General features: G+C 48.2%; 3 protein-coding genes across 3 annotated transcripts in view; all 3 read left to right on the forward strand.

The window, feature by feature from the left end:
* The first annotated feature begins 828 nt into the window (after positions 1-828).
* LOC114587625 (tubulin alpha-1C chain-like) lies at positions 829-11,220 on the forward strand. Its single transcript, XM_028712163.2, has 4 exons — positions 829-960; positions 6,221-6,443; positions 6,542-6,690; positions 10,140-11,220. The coding sequence occupies exons 1-4, from the start codon at positions 958-960 to the stop codon at positions 11,112-11,114; spliced, it is 1,350 nt and encodes a 449-aa protein (XP_028567996.1). The 5' UTR covers positions 829-957; the 3' UTR covers positions 11,115-11,220.
* Positions 844-19,162, forward strand: part of TUBA1A (tubulin alpha 1a) — an 86,598-nt gene continuing 68,279 nt past the window's right edge. Inside the window, exon 1 of the mRNA XM_077923988.1 lies at positions 844-960. Coding sequence (XP_077780114.1) covers positions 958-960 — 3 coding nt within the window. The 5' untranslated portion in view covers positions 844-957. The remainder of the gene's footprint in view (positions 961-19,162) is intronic.
* LOC114587623 (tubulin alpha-1B chain) overlaps positions 891-19,162 on the forward strand; it is a 105,772-nt gene continuing 87,500 nt past the window's right edge. Inside the window, exon 1 of the mRNA XM_077923986.1 lies at positions 891-960. Coding sequence (XP_077780112.1) covers positions 958-960 — 3 coding nt within the window. The 5' untranslated portion in view covers positions 891-957. The remainder of the gene's footprint in view (positions 961-19,162) is intronic.

The following is a 19,162-nucleotide window of genomic DNA, read 5'->3' on the forward strand; positions in this document are numbered from 1 at the left end:
TAATTGACCCGGGGGTGGGGATCTCTAAAAAGCGGCTCTTTGTCCTGGATCTTCGGCAAATCGCGGGGTTTTTTTAGTGCTTTGGTAAGAAAAAGTTCGACGGTTTTGGGGGCGTCCTGGTTTTTACTTTTTGGAAATATGGCAAACCTACTTGAATGAAACATTTGGAGGTGGCGGTGGGGGGGACAGGCTAAGCCCCGCCCCACATCCTCCATCACGTGGCACGGTGCACGCACACCATTTGAATGGCAATGTCCATCAACCATAGGAGCCAACTCCTAGGGGTCTTCGGACGCCCTTCGATAAAATATTTTAAGGGGTTTAAGCCCCCCACCCCAGTTTATATGGCCCCCCACCAGTTTATAGACATTGCCATTCAAATAGTGTGCGTGCACCGTGCCACGTGATCGAGGATGCGGGGTGGGGCTTACCTGCCCCCCCCCAGTATTTTATTCAAGTTGGCACCCCTGCCATCAGTTTGGGGGGGCCCAGATATTTTCTTGGAGGGCCAATTTTGGGGGGGGCACAGAACCTTAGTTAAGTATTTTTATTGATCTGTGGTGGCAGCTGCTCTCCCCTTGGCTACGCCCTTGGCTCCTATGAATTCCTCTGTGAAAAACGGGGTCCTTGTCCTCCCCCCCCCCCCCTCCATTCATGGCGGTAGCCGCTTCTCCCCTCCTCATTCGCTGGCCCGCCCGCCTTCCCCTTTCGGGAAATTCGAACCCGCCAATCAGGGGCCGGTGAAGGGGCGGCTCTTTCTCCCTCCGCCAAGCCCCGCCCCTGCTGTGACGACACGCTCCCAGCCCTATAAAAGGCCCCGCCCCAACCCTTCCCGCAGTTCGGACGAAGTTTTGGCTCACCGGCGGCTCCCTCAACGGGTCGACTAGTGAGGAAGACTCGGTTCCTCCTTCTCCCGCTTCGTTGTTGTTTTTTTTGCTTCCTTGCCGTCGAGGAAACATGGTAAGTAGCGAAGAGGAGGAGGAGGAGGCTTGGAGACAAAGGCTTCGCGGGGGTTCGTGCCTGGGGACCAGGAAAGCGAGGTTGGGGGGGGGTGCAGCGGTGCCAATTTGGCCCCACAAGCGTGGGTGCCCATGCGACGTGCATGATCCTGGCACCCAGGTTAGTGGGTGCTCTCCACGGGGAACTTTGTGGGTGCTCGGGCATCCAGGGCCATGGGGCGTGAGGCCAGGAGTCGTGCGATGGAGCTGCGCCCTGTGGGTGTCGGTAGCCAGCTCGGGGCTCCCGGGACGCGGGTGTCGAGGAGCGGATGGGGGCCAAAAGGCGCTGGCTGCCTTCTCCTCCCTCGTTGTCCCAGGAGGAGCTCCATCCCGGGGTGGGGCGCCACCCCCCGGCTCCCGGGAAGAGCGTTTCCGCGTGTAGGAAATCGCGCCGCGCAGACACGTGTCCGCCTGTGCGCACATCCGGAGGAGCGTTGCCCGAGTCGTTTCCGCGCAATGGATTGGGGGAGCGAGTGGCCTGAAACTTGCGCGCACGCGGTGGGACGCCCAGCTTCCTTGGTGTAGGAAAAGCCCCTAAAGGGCCTTACTCGTCTCTTTAACCTTTAACGTGCCATTTAGAAGCATAAACGCGCCATTTAGAAGCATGTGCCTCATTTGCCCGGGTTCTGATATTTTTTTGGGGGGGGTGCGCTTGGGATTCAATTGCGTCTCTACGGGGCTTGTTAGGATCAGTGCCGGAAGCGGGTTCTGGGGTGCGTTGCTTAGTCCAGTCAGTACCAAACGAGACCATGAGAATATCTGAATAGTCTCTGTGCGCCTCGATTTATCCTTTCTGGGAAATGGGCCTATGGAACACAAGGTCATTTGCCAAAAATCCTCCGGAAGCGTGCTTCCGGAACCTTAAGCAGCAGGATGTGGCCGCTTAAGCCCGGCATGGCAGCCTCTTCCACACCCATGTGCGTAGCCAAGGGGGGTGGGGTAGGTGAGGTCAACTGCCCGCCCCCCAGATCAAGTAAAACAATAGAAATACTTAAGTGGCGAATCACGTAGGTTTTGTCCCCCTGACAAAAGGCCTGCCTCCCCCGCCCCACAAAATTCCTGGTTACTCCTATGTCCAGAACTTTTTTTTCTTGCTTCCGTAACTACGTGTTGAGTCACTTCTTCCAAGCAGAGTTGGAAAGCGAGAGGCCAAGGCGAGCGGCCCACCAGAGAGAACGCGCGGGAAGAGCCTTGTTGAATAACCAGCTTGTTGCGTCATTTCCCCGGGCGGTTGAATGCAGAACCTTGTGCGCTTCATTTGCCTGTTGGCAAAAGAAGGAAACGCTGCAAACCAATCCTGCCCCCCCCCCCCATGCAAGAAGAAATAAACACACACTCTTGTCCCCAAATGCCCATTGCAAATCGGCCAAGCTAAGCGGCTTAGGTTGCGCTTAAGAGGCATCCTTAGGCAAGGTATAATCCTTTTTGGGGTTGGGTCGCATCTTGAAAGCAAAAGTGGCCAAGTTTGAACTTGCCAGCTGCGAAGCTTGGCTCTGGCAAATAGATACTGCATAGAAGGGGCATTATGTGGCATTGCATAATGTCCAGCTACCAGCAGGCAGGGCAAAATGGCTTAAAAGTTGCTGGAAAGCAAGGCGTGTTCAGCCAAAGTGAGTTAGGAGGGACAGATCTTCAAAGGGCATAACAGCTCCATTTTGTGGCTCGGTTGAAATACAAAAGATGCAGTTCCAGCATCAGTTGTTGTTTTTAAATTAAGAGCTTACTCAAAACCGAGCTGTTGAGTAGACTTTTAATTTTATCTTTCAAATCTGAGTAACTGGAGCATGGAAACAAAACTGGATTTGTTTCAAATCTGAATAACTGGAGGAAATTAAGGGTGTATCCTTGCAATATAACTGGATTTGTTTCAAATCTGAATAACTGGAAGAAATTAAGGGTGTATCCTTGCACCAAATATCATGAAAAAGATACCTCCACTTGTTGGCAGTGGAGTCTGATCCCCAGGGCAAATGGGGCATTGCCCCCCCAGCCCTAAGTCTCCCACCTTGCAGTTGATCCAAGGAGTGGCACTGCCTCTCACCTGCCTAGTATCCGTGTTGCCTTTGTAGAACACTTATGGGGGAACAGTATGAGAAACAAAGCTAGAATCATCTTGCTCTGGTTTGCTTTTGTTTCCCTGTTGGTAAACCTGGAGCCCTGTGCAAAATCTTTCTCTGTGCCCCACAACTTGTCGGAGAGACACGTTAACCCCCTTTGGAACCCTGATCCTAGTGTTCTGGGTTCCAGAAACTGAGGCTACCTAATAATGCACAGGGCTTGAAACCAAATCTGCTCCTTGCTCTCCTCCCCCTTGTTTGCACTGTGGGAAGGATAATGGGGCTCAGTTGCCTAGCACTCAATTGCCTGCCTTGGTGGGGTGAGGCCTTGGGCCTCTTCTGCCTAGCTCTTGCTGCGTTTTCACTTCGCTGGCAGCAACTAGCTAAAACAAGCCAAATCCTGTTGGGAGTTCAAAAGAGCTGGCTCTGAAACATCGACTCATTAGCATCTGCATGAGCAGGCTAGGAACCGTGTCTCGCTTGAACTCCAGCACTCCTATAATCTCCAGGCCTTAGTCCTTTTGACCAATGGAACAACTTTGAGCACAGTGTCTGTAGTCATGGGTGTTTGCCGGGGGGTGTGTGCTCCCCCCCCCATTAAGACCCATAATCCCCTGATTCTCCTATCAAAAAGAAAATTATATTTGTCCTGGATAGTTCAAAAATTTCAGTGGTTTCAAAAAAAACACCACCACTCAAAAACTTTCAGGGTGTCCTGGTTTTTACGCTTCAAATATGGCAACTCTGTATTTGCTGCATTTGTGTAACCTAAAGCATGAGGCAAAATGTGATACTATACAGATTTTATAGTCCTGAGGGATACATTGTGCTGCTGCAACAGACACAATGACTCAACAGGCGCCGGGTTATTTGAGTCACACCCAAAGCCTGCAGTGCCGATTAGGAATGAGTAACAGTGTCTTGCATACAATTGGTGCTTCAGGGTTGAGTTACAGTGTTGTCGTGTAGGGAATCTGTTGGTCTATTGCACACCCTTGGCCAAGCTCATCTGGCTAGTCTGAGGTAGGACCTCTTTCCTACCCAGGGGACAAAGACTTCAGTGTAATCTTTGACCAGGACAGATCTATCTCTCTTGCTCATTTATCTCACTGACTGCATTTTCAGGTAGGTTTATGAACGTTAAGAAGGGACAAGATTGTTGCAGTTCTATATGGCACTTCAGGCTTGTGGAAAATACAAATAAACTGCAATGACTACTGTCCCTATTATTATTATTATTATTATTATTATTATTATTATTATTATTCCCCACCCTTCTGGCTAGGTTTTCCCAGCCACTGTGGTCCGCTTCCAGCATACAGTCATACCTCTGGTTGAATACGCTTCGAGTTGAACGCGTTTGAGTTGCGCTCCACGGCAACCTGGAAGTAACAGAGTGCGTTACTTCCGGGTTTTGCCACTTGTGCATGTGTAGACGCTCAAAATGACATCACACGCATGCGCAGAAGCGACAAAAAGCCACGCGTGCGTGCGCAGATGTGCTGTCGCTAGTTACGTTTACCTCTAGATGCAAACGGCTCCGGAACGGATCCCGTTCGTATCTAGAGGTACCACTGTATAGGAAAACATAATGAAATGTCAAACATTAAAAGCTTCCCTAAACAGGGCTGCCTTCAGATGTCTTCTAAAAGTCAGAAAATTGTTTCCTTGGCACTTGATGGGAGGGCGTTCCACAGGGTGGGCACCACCACCAAGAAGGCCCTCTGCCTGGTTCCCTGTAACCTCACTTCTCGCAGTAAGGGAACCGCCAGAAGGCCTTCCGTGCTGGACCTCGGTGTCCGGGCTGAACAATGGGGGTGGAGACGCTCCTTCAGGTATACTGGGCCGAGGCCATTTAGGGCTTTAAAGGTCAGCACCAACACTTTGAAATGGGAGCCAGTGAAGATCCTTCAGGGCCAAAGTTTTTAGGGGTGAGAGACTCAGGGCCCCCAAAAAGCTCAACAACTGTGGGCAATGACAATGGCAATCGCAATCTCTAGAGAGTTGGATATGCCTGTACTAGGTGCCATCTATATAACATTTTCATAGAATTTTCTCTTAATCCATAATATACTGTAAATTGTATATCCGTATTCCATAAGAGTTCCCTTCTCTTCAGATAGAATGATGAAGGAGAATTAGTTTTTGCCAACAGTTTCTGGGTAAAAGCTGTTGGCTTCCAAGGCTGTCACAAGCCACTTTCTCCTTATCAATCATCAAAAAATGGATTAAAGTCACAACAGACTGGCATGTGGACAACTTTAAATGACTCCCCAGTATTATCAGCTTAGCTTTAAGAAAGTGAGTGAATTTTCCACATGTCTTATTTCTTAGGCAATGGATTTTGTTTGCATTCTGGTTTCTGGGTCTTTGGCATATACAGTGTTCTAAAAATCTGAGGTTAAAGCACAATTTCTATAAACACACTTTGAATTCTGCAAGTTTGAGGCCACAGAAAAGGGGCAGGATGTGGGAGTGCTTATTCCGAGCTGTTCCACAGCAGCTCTGTCTTGGGGATGATGACATTGCATTGTGGGCAATTCATTAGCTGCTTACTTCCTAGTAAAGTTAAAGGATCCCTGGGCGGTTAAGTCCAGTCAAAACTGACTATAGGGTTGCGGAGCTCATCTTGCTTTCATGCCGAGGGAGCCGGCTTTTGTCCACAGACAGCTTTCTGGGTCATGTGGCAGCATGACCAAACCACTTCTGGAGCAACAGGACACCAGAGCGCATGGAAATGCTGTTTACCTTCCCACTGCAGCGGTGCCTATTTATCTACTTGCACTTTGATGTGCTTTTGAACTGCTAGGTTGGCAGGAGCCTGGACCGAACAACGGGAGCTCACCCCGTCACCAGTATTCGAACCCCTGACCTTCTGATTAGCAAGCCCAAGAAACTCAGTGGTTTAGACCTCAGCGCGACCGCTGACTAGCACGGCTTTGCTCAGTCAGTGTGTGAATGCACAAACTGCTCTAGATATATCACTTTATTTCTTTCTGTGCAATTGTGGAGGCAGGCCCTAAACTCACACTTAAGACGCAGGGGTAAGAATGGGGGATTTAAAATAACATAGAATTGGTTGGACAGGCGAGTTCCAGGTCTGTGGGGTGTGTGTCTGCATTGAGGAAGGATGTATGCATTCATTTTAACCGCTTCTCTTTGTAGCGTGAGTGCATCTCCATCCATGTTGGCCAAGCCGGAGTCCAGATTGGCAATGCCTGCTGGGAGCTCTACTGCCTGGAACATGGCATCCAGCCTGATGGGCAGATGCCCAGTGACAAGACCATTGGGGGAGGAGACGACTCCTTCAACACGTTCTTCAGTGAGACGGGAGCTGGCAAGCACGTGCCCAGGGCGGTCTTTGTGGACTTGGAGCCAACTGTGATTGGTGAGCAAACAAGGCACTTCTAATAGCTTTCTAGCTGTGTTTGTGTCTACAGGAGGGATGCCAGAGGTCTTGATGCTTCCACTTGCTTCTCTCCGCAGATGAGGTGCGCACTGGCACCTACCGCCAGCTCTTCCACCCTGAGCAGCTCATCACTGGCAAGGAGGATGCTGCCAACAATTATGCCAGGGGCCACTACACCATTGGCAAGGAGATCATTGACCTGGTCCTCGACAGGATACGGAAACTGGTGAGTTGATGTCTGCTGCCCGTGGGACTGGGGGAAGGAAGTATTCAGGGGCTGCTAAACACAACAGGAAAGACATTTCAAAAAAGCACCCATTATAAATGGAGAAAGGACATTTCTTTAATATGTTCCTCCTTGTTTCCTCTGCTCCGGCTGTGAGCATGGTTGTAGCAAGAAAAAGCACTGCCCCCATGTTAACAGGGAAAGGCCAGCTTTTCGGGAACAGACAAAACCCTTTAAAAAAAGAACAAAGAGGGACCCTCCAAAATTGATAAGTGAGGACTGAGTGTGCTTGGAGTCCATAGAATTCTATGTGCTAGGAGGAGAAAATGTAAAAGCAAAGGGGAGAGGGGAATGGAATGGCAAAGGGGGGGGATCCTGACACTCCTCCCACTGCAACATTTTGTTGCAGGTTTTGCTTTATGTCCAAGCTGTGTTAAACTTTTGAGCAGGTCCTCCCTGCCTGTACTGTTCGTGCAAGTCTGCCTCTTTCCTTCACCTCCTTAAAGGCAAGAATAAATTGTATACTCAGTTGTACACTGCTGCTAATTAATACTTCACATGCACTGTATCCTGCTTTTCCCCAAAGAGCTTAGGATAGCAGAGGTAGTGGTGTGATCAGGCAATAACTTGTGCAGTCATTTTGATCTGTCTTCCATAGCCAAATGCTGGGGCAGGAGTACCATAGGCATAAATTTAGCAGGACCAGTTGGTCTAAGAAGGGGCATTTAATGGTTGAGTTGTCCTCCATATAAGGTCTAGCCCTTGAATTAACAGGCCACAGTTGTCTGGAAGCTACAGGGACATAGTATTAAGCAAGGCTCAGTGTCTCTGTCCCCCTCTCCTTCATCCCATTCAGAAGTCTCTGCTGCACTGCCTATGAGCCTTCAGCAGAGACTTACTTCTGTTGTGTGGTCTTCTGAAAAGCTGACTGGGGGAAGGAGGTCTTCACAGGATCTTCTAAAGACAAAGGAAAGGATGCTTGAGATAGACTTAAAAAACCCCAACTCCAAATCTGAATGTGCAGTGGTTCTCCTCCCCTGCCTGCCCTCATACAGCCTCAGAAGGCAAATTCTTTGATCTTGGCAAGCGAGAGAGGAATGTCACTCTACAGCTGCCAAAATTGGGCTTGCAGGAAAAACCTGGAGTGGATTTTTGTGAGAGGAAGCCCGTGGTCTCTAGTCCTTGAATGCATTTGGGAATGCTTTTCCCCATCGCTACATGCACAATATTCCAAGCAAGGGTCTGCATCTTATTGGACTTAGGGGTGTGTGGCCGCACAAATTGGAGTCTTTTCTTTTTTGTTGCCTAATCTCAAGTTTTTGGTTATTTTTGCCTGTACTGTGTTTTCTCTGCTTCTCCTGGAGCTTGGGGGCAGCTTTTCAATGAGCCTTTGTTCCATTTCACTTGCAGGTGGGATCTCCCCCACACCGACTCCACAAATAGCAAAGGAATAATATCCATAAGTAGTACTAAGTAACCCCTAGCTCAAGCAGAACACTTTCACAATGAGACTTCCCTCCTCTTTTCACCCCAGAAACTGTTCCAGGGGTTCCTCAAGCCACCTGGATCATATTTTGGGGTGCACATGGGAGGGCGAGTTCCATTGCGCAAGCCAAAGTTTTTCCGCTCCCATAATTATTTATTTGGATGCCACCCAAAGAAACAATTGCTTGGTTAGAAAAGCAGAAATAGAGCTTTGTGTAAAGTGGAAGAGCTCTCTGTATAGCTCTAGTCATGGGAAAATAAAATTCCTAGGCTGTGAATGTGCTCACAGGAGCCTTGTTATTTAAATTCTAATCTTTCAGCCTATGGAAATGAAACAAGCACAGAGAGTTGTGGGGGGTGGGGAATTGTACAGTTTAAGGAAGCCAGGAGTGGCATTGTTGAGTTTCTGAAGATAAAAGCTCTTGGGCTTATCTGTATGGGAGACTGTTAGCTCTGCTCTTTATCTTTAGCAAGAGTTGAAGAGGTGGGATTGTACAGGCTGTAGTTTCTCATAAATATTTGGAGGGGAAACTGCTCTGCGTATGCCGATAGGCAGCCTGCTGCTTTAAGGCTAAAGAACAGTAACTGAGTAAAAATGCATGCAGCCAAGCTGTTAATCTGCTTGTTGCATTGAGGTGCTTTTTATAGGCAATCATAAGCATAGTTGCCTTTTCCCAGGAAGTTGGAGATTGCTGAGTCTCTGTGATCTCTAGCTCTAAAATGGGGCTTCGTGATTTAAGAAAGTTGGTGCCATTTGCTGCGTCTTATATAAACCACAGCTCGAAGAATTATTATCGGACGCATGCTTCATGGCTTACCTTGTGGCTTCAGTGGTCTTCTGTAAAATGAGCATTGTTCAAAGGGAGACTTTGATTAATACCATTCCTTACTTCATGGGTGAGGAAGCTTTGGACTTCTGGAAATGGTTAAGCAAAAATGTCCCTGTCATCCCAGACCATGAGCTATTTTAATTTGAGTCCAGCAGTGTATGGAAGCCACGGGTTCCCATCCATGCCTTATGCAGATTGTCCCAGTGGTGTGCAAAAGGTCATTTGTTTCAGCCCCTGTGTCCCAATTTTGGATGTTGCTCAGGTAGGTAACTCCCAAGTTGTACAAGAGAGGAAGGAGATAGATCATCAGTCTGTCCTTGATGTGTGGACAATGGTACATTGCTCAGTCAACAACTCATGGGCAGTTATGTTGAAGGGGGTAAGTGCTGTGGGTGGGAAGGAGATAATCATGAAGAATAGTCTTCTTGTGTTGTGATCTTAAATTAGTGTTAGGATCAAAATTCTTAAATAAGCAAAGGCCCAGGGATTATCTTCTGCTGCAACAGAGTTAGCTAGCATTGTGACCTCTGGACGTTGTTAGACTACAATCCCCATCATTGCTTACCACCTCATAAGATGGTGTGTGCCAAGACTGCTTGGGTTGATGGGAGATAGACCCCACAGCCTTTGGAGGACACTACGTTGGCTAATGGAGGAATATGCCATCTTCAAGGAAATTGGATTTTGCGCTTTCCAAACCCCCAGTAGCAGAGGAGGCGGTGTGATCATGCAATGATTTGTGCAGTCAGATTGATCTGTCCTCCAAAACTAAGAGCTGGGGCAGGAGTAGCATAGGCATTAATTTACCAGGATCAGCTGGTCTAAGAAGGGGAGCTTAATGGTTGAGATGTTCTCAATATAAGCCCTTGAATTACAGGTCATAGTTGTCTGGAAGCTACAGGGACATAGCTCAGTGTCTCTGTCCCCCTCTCCTTTATCCCATTCAGAAGTCTCTGATGCACTGCCTAGGAGCCTTCTGCAGAGACTTGTCTTCTGCTGTATGATCTTGTGAAAAGCTGACTCTTACTGTCTCCAAACCCCCAGTAGTCTCCATATTAAGTGACTAAGCAGGCTTTTCAGCAAGACCATGCCAGGACTTGTGAGAATCCTTTAAAACCTCTCTCTTTCCAACAGGCTGACCAATGCACAGGTCTCCAGGGCTTCCTGGTCTTCCACAGCTTTGGTGGGGGCACCGGCTCTGGGTTCACCTCCTTGCTGATGGAGCGCCTGTCCGTTGACTACGGCAAGAAGTCCAAGCTGGAGTTCTCCATCTACCCAGCTCCCCAAGTCTCCACAGCTGTCGTCGAGCCCTACAACTCCATCCTGACCACCCACACCACCCTGGAGCACTCCGACTGCGCCTTCATGGTAGACAACGAGGCCATCTATGACATTTGCCGCAGGAACCTGGACATTGAGCGCCCCACTTACACCAACCTCAACCGCCTTATCAGCCAGATTGTGTCCTCCATCACGGCCTCCCTGCGATTTGACGGTGCCCTGAATGTAGACCTCACAGAATTCCAGACCAATTTGGTGCCCTATCCCCGAATCCACTTCCCCCTGGCCACCTACGCCCCAGTCATTTCAGCTGAGAAAGCTTACCATGAACAGCTGACGGTAGCAGAGATCACCAATGCTTGCTTTGAGCCAGCCAACCAATTAGTGAAATGTGACCCTCGTCACGGTAAATACATGGCCTGCTGCCTGTTGTACCGTGGGGACGTCGTCCCCAAAGACGTCAACGCTGCTATTGCCACCATCAAGACCAAACGTAGCATCCAGTTTGTGGACTGGTGCCCCACCGGTTTCAAGGTTGGTATCAACTACCAGCCCCCCACGGTGGTCCCCGGGGGCGACCTGGCCAAAGTGCAGCGTGCCGTCTGCATGCTGAGCAACACCACAGCCATTGCTGAGGCCTGGGCTCGCCTGGACCACAAGTTTGACCTGATGTATGCCAAGCGTGCCTTTGTCCACTGGTACGTTGGGGAAGGGATGGAGGAAGGCGAGTTCTCGGAGGCCCGGGAGGACATGGCTGCCCTAGAGAAGGATTACGAGGAGGTTGGGGCAGACAGTGCCGATGGGGATGACGAGGGCGAAGAATACTGATTTCTGTGTGTATCCGTTTGTTTTCTACTTCTCGCTCCTGTCTCCTGCTGCATGCCTTCTGCTCCCCATTGTGTTAGACTCATTAAAAAGAAACATTTGGTTGAAAGCAGTCTTGTTTCTTTCTTTATAGAACAAACCGTGCCCTGTCCTTCTGGGTTGTAGGCCTGGGTCCAAGATTCAGCACTGGAAGCCATGTGTCTGCAACCCTGTTGCTGAGGAACACGAGCGAGAAAGGGCTATTATGCCCCTGTCCCTGTTTGTGGGCTTCCCATCAGTGTCTGGCTGGCTACAATGGGAACAGGCTGGCACATTTGGAACTCTAAAGTCCCATGGGTGTTGGTCAACAACTGGGTGTGCTGGCGGTGGAGAGGGCATAACACAAGATGGCTGCCTTGGCAGTGTGGCTTGACAATATAGCTGCCACATCTAAAAGAGCAGAAAAACGGGTGCATGCCTTTATATGCCTCTGTCACCCAGAGAACAAGGATGGCATCCTTTATCAGTCCCTGCTGGACTCCGTCCCAGAGACAAGTTACTTGCACTTCTGCTCTTGTTATTTGTTGATTTTATATACCGCCCTATACCTGGAGGTCTCAGGGCAGTTCACATAAAAAGTTCACAGTATATAAAATAAAAAAAGCAATAGCCCAGTAATAAAGGTAAAGGGACCCCTGACCGTTAGGTCCAGTTGCGGACGACTGGGGTTGCAGCGCTCCTCTCGCTTTACTGGCAGAGGGAGCCGACATACAGCTTCCGGGTCATGTGGCCAGCATGACTAAGCCGCTCCTGGCGAACCAGAGCAGCGCACGGAAACGCCGTTAACCTTCCCGCCGGAGCGGTACCTATTCATCTACTTGCACTTTGACGTGCTTTCGAACTGCTAGGTTGGCAGGAGCTGGGACCCGGCAATGGGCACTCACCCCGTCATGGGGATTTGAACCGCCAACCTTCTGATCGTCAAGTGCTAGGCTCTGTGGTTTAACCCACAGCACCAACCGCGTCCTTCAGCCCAATAATACCCGCCCCCCAAAGAGCCACATTTTAAAAGGGCATAGGATGTCACTAAGCTCAACCAAAGACTTGGTTAAAAATGAACGCTTTTGCCTAGCGCCTAAAAGTGTCTAATGAAGGTGCCAGGCGAACTTCCCTGGGGAGAGCATTCCAGACAGGGAGCCACTGCAGAGAAGGCCTGTTCTTGTGTTGCCACCCTCTGGACCTCTTGCAGAGACAGCACAGAACATGGATGTCCTATCTTCGGCATCCAATGAAATGTTGGCATGTAGAAGAGGCCAAGCCAGTTGAAGTAGGAAGAGCTGTCTCCTTGAACAGACTGGGTTTTTAGGTGATGTTTGCAGAGACCATTTGCATGTGTTAAAATACTGGTAGGCACATCTGCCCCCAAATATGCCACATTGGTGATCCCTAAAACATTCCCAGGTGTCAAAAAGGGTTATTTATGTATGCCACTACTGCGGCCCGTGTTTTGTTAGCCCAAAAATGGAAAATGAGCAAAGTTCCAACTAAAGAAGAATGGAGACTTAAGCTGATAGGTCTGCAAGCTGCACATATTCCAACATACAGAATAAGAGAACCAGAAGAACATATGTTTAAAGAAAATTGGAAAATGTTTATCGAATATATGGGGGGAAATTGTGTACATATGCTGGCAGCAATAAGATAAGATAAATACGCTGGCAGCAATAAGATAAATTCAACAGTGTAAATAAGTTTTGATGGATGCAGTAATGGAATACTGAATGGTTTAGTTTATATAAAATATGCAGGAATTTATGTTACGCAAAATGAACCACGGAAAGAGAAGAAGGGAAGTCACTGTTACTTTAAGGTTGTTTAAATGAATACATTCTGGTTACGAACTTAATTCATTCTGGAGGTCTGTTCTTAACCTGAAACTGTTCTTAACCTGAGGTACCACTTTAGCTAATGGGGCCTCCCACTGCCGCCGCAGCGCGATTTCTGTTCTCATCCTGAGGTAAAGTTCTTAACCCGAGGTACTACTTCTGGGTTAGCGGAGTTTGTAACCCAAAGTGTTTGTAACCCGAGGTGCCACTGTATTCTAAAATGTAAAACAGAAAATTTAATAACAATTATGGGGGTGGGGAAGGAAAAGGCCTTCCTCGCCACTGAGGTCATCTAGGAGCACCCTCAGCTTGTGAACCTGTTCCTTCAGAGGGAGTAGCATGTCGCTCAAAGCAGGCCGTGGACCAAATGATCCAAACTGGCTAACTGCCCACCCGCAGCGCTTCCACCTTGGCAGGATTCAGAGCCTGTTGCTGGCCATCACGCAGCCCACCTCTGAGTCTAGGCACTGGTCCAGACCTCGCATGACCTCTCTTGATTCGGATGTGGCAAAGAAATTTATTCCTACTCATTATTTACTTGCCCCTGTGATTGAGTCTGTTGGATCGTTAAACCTTCTATTTGGGGCCAAACGTTTTCAAATTGATTTACTAAAAAAAAATAAAAATCAGTCAATTAAGTTTACAGGAATTCATTCATTTCCTGCCCAACCCCTACACCCCCCCCCAAAAAAAAATATCTCCCACCCTTCCTTCCTTAACTTCCCCCCTTCTCCAGTTACACAATGCTTTTGCACTGGTGGTTATGCCCTCCCCTTGTTTCAGCGGCGTAGCGTGGGTTGTCAGCACCCGGGGCAAGGCAAGTAATTTGCGCCCCCTAACCCGGGGCAAGGCAAGTAATTTGCGCCCCCTAATCCCTAACCTGCCGCCGCTGCCAGCTTCTTCTTGCTGCTGCCTGGGCTGGGGTATTTACGGTAAGGTAGCCGCGGCGGCAGGTCCATGTCAGGTGATCTGAGGCGAGTTGCCACTGGCGCTGCCCCCCGAACGACGCTGCTTGCCCGGAGAAGGAGGAGGAGGGCAGAGAGGCGAGGAAAATGCAACATGGCCCAGCAGCTGCAGCGGCGGCGGTGGGGCTGTGAGGAGGGGCTGCCTGGCACACCCTCCGCGGCCCTGATGCGCGGGGACCACGGCGAGCGCTGAGAGCCGCTGCCAGCTCGTCGGTTCCACGAGACACGGGGCTCTGCTACAGCCTGCGTCCGAGGCTCTTCGGCGACTCTGGAGGCGGCGAGCGCGCCCCCCCAGATGTTGCGCCCGGTGCGGCCGGGCCCCCCTGCACCCCCCACGCTACGCCACTGCCTTGTTTTCCTCAAGTTTCTCCTGATCCAGCCTTGTGTCAGTGTTCTGCTCTCACCACTTATTGTCCAGTTTCTTCCAATAACTTCATCCTCGCCTTTTCCATCTAACTCAGGTTTCCTCAACCTCGGCCCTCCAGATGTTTTGAGACTACAATTCCCATCATCCCTGACCACTGGCCCTGCTAGCTAAGGATCATGGGAGTTGTAGGCCAAAAACATCTGGAGGGCCGAGGTTGAGGAAGCCTGCATTAGGCATTTGTAGTTTGCTTAGCGCTTCCACACTCAAACCCTGAAATAATTGGATCTGATCTCTGCCATAGTGTACACATCCCATCTGACACACATTGTTTAAAATGGTATCTTTTGTCCAGCTACAGATGAATAGTTCATTTGCATTTATTGGACAAACTTGGAATACTTTAGTTGAAAGCAGTGTCTCAGTGGAAATCGGCTAAATGTCAAGGAAAATCTGGACCTATGGCAACTGATGTCAGCAGTGTTATTTTTGCCAATTTTCCTTAAAAAATAGCTTTTAAATTTTTAAAACATTTTAAAAACAATATATTTTATTTTTGAATTTTCTATTTTACATTATCAAACAAATTAAATACATAGACATATAATCCCTTTTTGACTTCCTCCCCCCCAATGTGGACTTTAATATAATGATTTCCCCCTCTGCACCTCTTTTATAACTCCATTCTCATAAATCCTTTGTCAATCCATAGTTCAAATTTCTATCTACAAGTTTTATGTCAATCCTACCAATGTACGTAATTGTACAAATGTGATCAGTGGTTGGCCTCCACCTTTCGTCAATGCCTTCATTCCTCAAATTCCCTCCATGAGAAAGTTAGGCTAAGGATCTGCCCTACATCTCCCAGTGAAGACAGAGGCAAGGTATTCGTTCAGCCCAGGGCTGGTCCAAGACTTTTTGGCACCTGAGCCCCACCCCAGCCAGGGAAGAAAGAGCGTGTGAAGTGCTACATTAGGAACATGGGAGGAATAAATATATCCACCAGAAAAAGGAGGAGACTAGCAGCATCAATGTTTTAAGCATAATCTTCAAATTCTTCTTGAAAACCTGTTTTGTCAACTTGCATTTCTTTTACCAAAGTGTGGGTCTCTTCTCCCCATTTGGATAAAGGCCTCGACTTCCTAAACAAAGCCTCCTTTCCTCTTATACCTTCTTTGACTGATCATGAACTACATTAGCGTCCTCTGGGCCTTGGTGGTACCTTTCCTGATCAGTGGCACACGTTCTGCCTGAACTCCTATTGCATCCCTTCCAACATTTCTCTGATTAAAATAGGAATGTCCTACTCCATAATATGCCTGTTGTCTTTGCCCATGGAGTTTTCTTGGCAGGGATACTGGAGTGGCTTGCCGGTTCCTCCTCCAGGTGGATCACGTTTGGTCAAAACTCTCCACTATGACCTGTTCATCTTGGGTGCCCTGCTCGGCATAGTTCATAGCTTCTCTGAGTTATTCAAGCCCCTTCACCACGGCAAGGCAGTGATCCATGAAGGAGAGTCCCATGGACAGCAAGAAGATCAAACCTCTCAATTCTTAAGGAAATCAGCCCTGAGTGCTCACTGGAAGGACAGATCGTGAAGCTGAGGCTCCAGTATTTTGGCCACCTCATGAGAAGAGAAGACTCCCTGGAAAAGACCCTGATGTTGGGAAAGATGGAGGGCACAAGGAGAAGGGGACGACAGAGGACGAGATGGTTGGACAGTGTTCTCGAAGCTACCAGCATGAGTTTGACCAAACTGCGGGAGGCAGTGGAAGACAGGATTGCCTGGCGTGCTCTGGTCCATGGGGTCACAAAGAGTCGGACACAACTAAACGACTAAACAACAACAACATTCCATAATAATAATCATTTTATTACTTGCACCCCTCCCATATGTCTCTGTTGCCCCAGCCACTCTGGGCGGCTTCTAACATACATGAAGCATAATTAATTATTTTAAAACTTCCCTATACAGGGCTGCCTTCAGATGTTTTCTAAAGGTTGTGTAGTTATTTATCTCCTTGGATCAGGGGTCACATAATTCCATACCCTCTAATATTTATCCGATGCAAATAGGGATGTCCCAAGAGCACGGAGCCTTGGGCTTGCCAATCAGAAGGTAGGCGGTTCGAATCCCTGTGATGGGGTTAGCTCCCATTGTTTGGTCCCTGCTCCTGCCAACCTAGCAGTTCGAAAGCACATCAAAGTGCAAGTAGATAAATAGGTACCACTCTGGCGGCAAGGCAAATGGCATTTCCGTGTGCTGCTCTGGTTAGTCATGTTGGCCACATGACCCGGAAGCTGTCTGTGGACAAACGTTGGCTCCTCGGACAGTAAAGCAAGATGAGCGCCGCAACCCCCGAGTGGTCCGCGATTGGACCTAACGGTCAGGGGTCCCTTTACCTTTACGGAAAAATGAGACATTCCAGGATCAAATCAGAAACCACTATCCCTGGAAAATAAAGACACATGGAGGGTCTGCTATTGTTGTGGTTATGGAGAAATCTAATGCTCTTGATTTTCCCATTCAGCTTCCATTTTACTAAACCCCTCATTTTTGTCTAGTCAAATGTGACTTTTATACTTCCTGGGCAATTATCCCCTCATGTATACATTGAGTTGAACAACACTTGCATCCCACTGACTGCATCCTAGGCCAGAGTCATTTAGGGTAGAAATTTTACTTCTTTGTCATGCCTGGAACACACATCTACCCAATCTCATAGCCTCCAACATTTCTCTGATGAAAATCAGGACATCCTATTTAATAATAATATTAATAATAATATCTCACCCATTTGACCAGGTTGCCCCAGCCACTCTGGGTGGCTTCTAACATATATAAAAAAAACTTTAAACAATAAAAAAAACTTCGCTATACAGGGCTGCCTTCTCCTAAGGGTTGTATAGTTACTGATCTCCTTGGCTTGGGGGTAGCATAACTCCATACACTCCAACATTTCTCTAATGAAAATAAAGTAAAGTAAAGGTAAAGGGACCCCTGACCATTAGGTCCAGTCGTGACCGACACTGGGGTTGCGGCGCTCATCTCGCTCTATGGGCCGAGGGAGCCGGCGTTTGTCTGTAGACAGCTTCCGGGTCATGTGGCCAGCATGACTAAGCCGCTTCTGGTGAACCAGAGCAGCACACGGAAATGCCGTTTACCTTCCCGCCGGAGTGGTACCTATTTATCTACTTGCACTTTGTGTGCTTTCGAACTGCTAGGTTGGCAGGAGCAGGGACTGAGCAACGGGAGCTCACCCCGTTGCGGGAATTCGAACCGCCGACCTTCTGATCGGCAAGTCCTAGGCTCTGTGGTTTAACCCACAGCACCACCCGCGTCCCCTCTAATGAAAATAGGGACGTCTTAAGGAAAAGCCGGACATTACAGGATGAAATCAGAAACCAGGACGGCTTCTGTAAATCCAGGACTGTCCCTGGAAAATAGGTTCTGCAGTCTATGTGAAGGAAGGGAAGATGGATGTAAGAAGGAGCAAGCAAAGAGGCAGCTGTTAAAAATATCACCTAACCAGACATAGCCAACTCCACATAGGGCTAACTGGAGTCCGTCCAATGATGCTTTTGTATTTATGCAGATACAGCTGCAGCAGAAGCTGAAGGAGGCAGCAGTCATTAATGTAATCCATTCCGATTCGCCCTTGCTGGAGTATCCTGCTGTCTGGAAGAAACCACTTGGCAGGAGCTTGCTTTCTCATGCAGAGGCGGCTGAATTCCGAGCTGCAGACTTAGCAACCCGCACCCATCCCATTTATTCCACTGCTTGTTGGGGCTAGAACAAGCTCTGCAGATTGGAAGCTTACTGGCAAAGGACAAAAATGAAGCAGAACTGTTTTGACACTCAGAGGAGTCCTGCAGGCCTCATTCCTAACCTAGAAACTCATTGATGTCAGGGTACTTTTGTAGCAATACAGGAAAGACTGCTGACACAATCTACAGGGATACCTTGGTTCTCAAACGCCTTGGTACTCAAACAACTTGGAACCCAAACACTGCAAACCCAGAAGTAAGGTTCCGGTTTGCGAACTTTTTTCGGAAGTCGAACATGCTCCATTTTGAGAGTTACACTTCCAATTTGAGTGCCACACTTCTATTTTGAGTGTTACGCTGAGGTTTGTCTGTTTTTGCTATTTATTTTGCGGTTTTTGTTTTGTTTTTGTGACTGTGTGGAACCCAGTTCAGCTACTGATTGATTGATTGATTGATTGATTGATTGTGTGACTGCAGTACATTGTTTATTGCTTTCATTTTATGGAACAATGGTCTTGTTAGTAAAATTCCTGTTAAATGGCTGTTTTAGGGGTTGTTTTTAAAAGTCTGGAATGGATTAATCCGTTTTGCATTACTTTCTATGGGAAAGCGCGCCTTGGTTTTGGAATGCTTTGGTTTTGGAAAGGGCTTCTGGAACGGATTAGGGTAAGTTTGAGAACCAAGGTACCACTTTACTGAAAAGTACTCAAAAATGAAGGGGTTTCAAAGAGCAGCAATATACGGCTCCAAAAGCACATTTTGGAAATCCAGGTTTTAATTCCAGCACGATCACGGCATGTAATAAGGACTTGTACTTTCTCATTCTAATATGCAACTTCTGTATGTAGTTAGTCATCTGCTTCTAAGACAGCCTTCAGAACCGATCTCAGCACATCTTCTTTGTTCCATTTCCCCACTTTTTCTAGTCACCTTTTAGCCATTTTTATTAGATTCGCTTTTCTAGGGTGGCTGGTGTCTTTATAGCAACAGGGCATAGCCCGGGAGTTAAATACTAGCAACTGAGATTTATCCCCCACCTACTCACCAAGATCAAGTTCTGTATCTTGTAGCCCTGGCAGGGCTTACTTT

The sequence above is a fragment of the Podarcis muralis genome, chromosome 2 (assembly GCF_964188315.1).
Source record: "Podarcis muralis chromosome 2, rPodMur119.hap1.1, whole genome shotgun sequence".
NCBI lineage: Eukaryota > Metazoa > Chordata > Lepidosauria > Squamata > Lacertidae > Podarcis > Podarcis muralis.

Excerpts from the sequence above, each read along its gene's own strand:
- LOC114587625 (XM_028712163.2), top strand. Across the intron at positions 6,444-6,541 it reads CTTGGAGCCAACTGTGATTG|ATGAGGTGCGCACTGGCACC; the intron begins GTGAGCAAACAA and ends TTCTCTCCGCAG. Across the intron at positions 6,691-10,139 it reads TCGACAGGATACGGAAACTG|GCTGACCAATGCACAGGTCT; the intron begins GTGAGTTGATGT and ends TCTTTCCAACAG.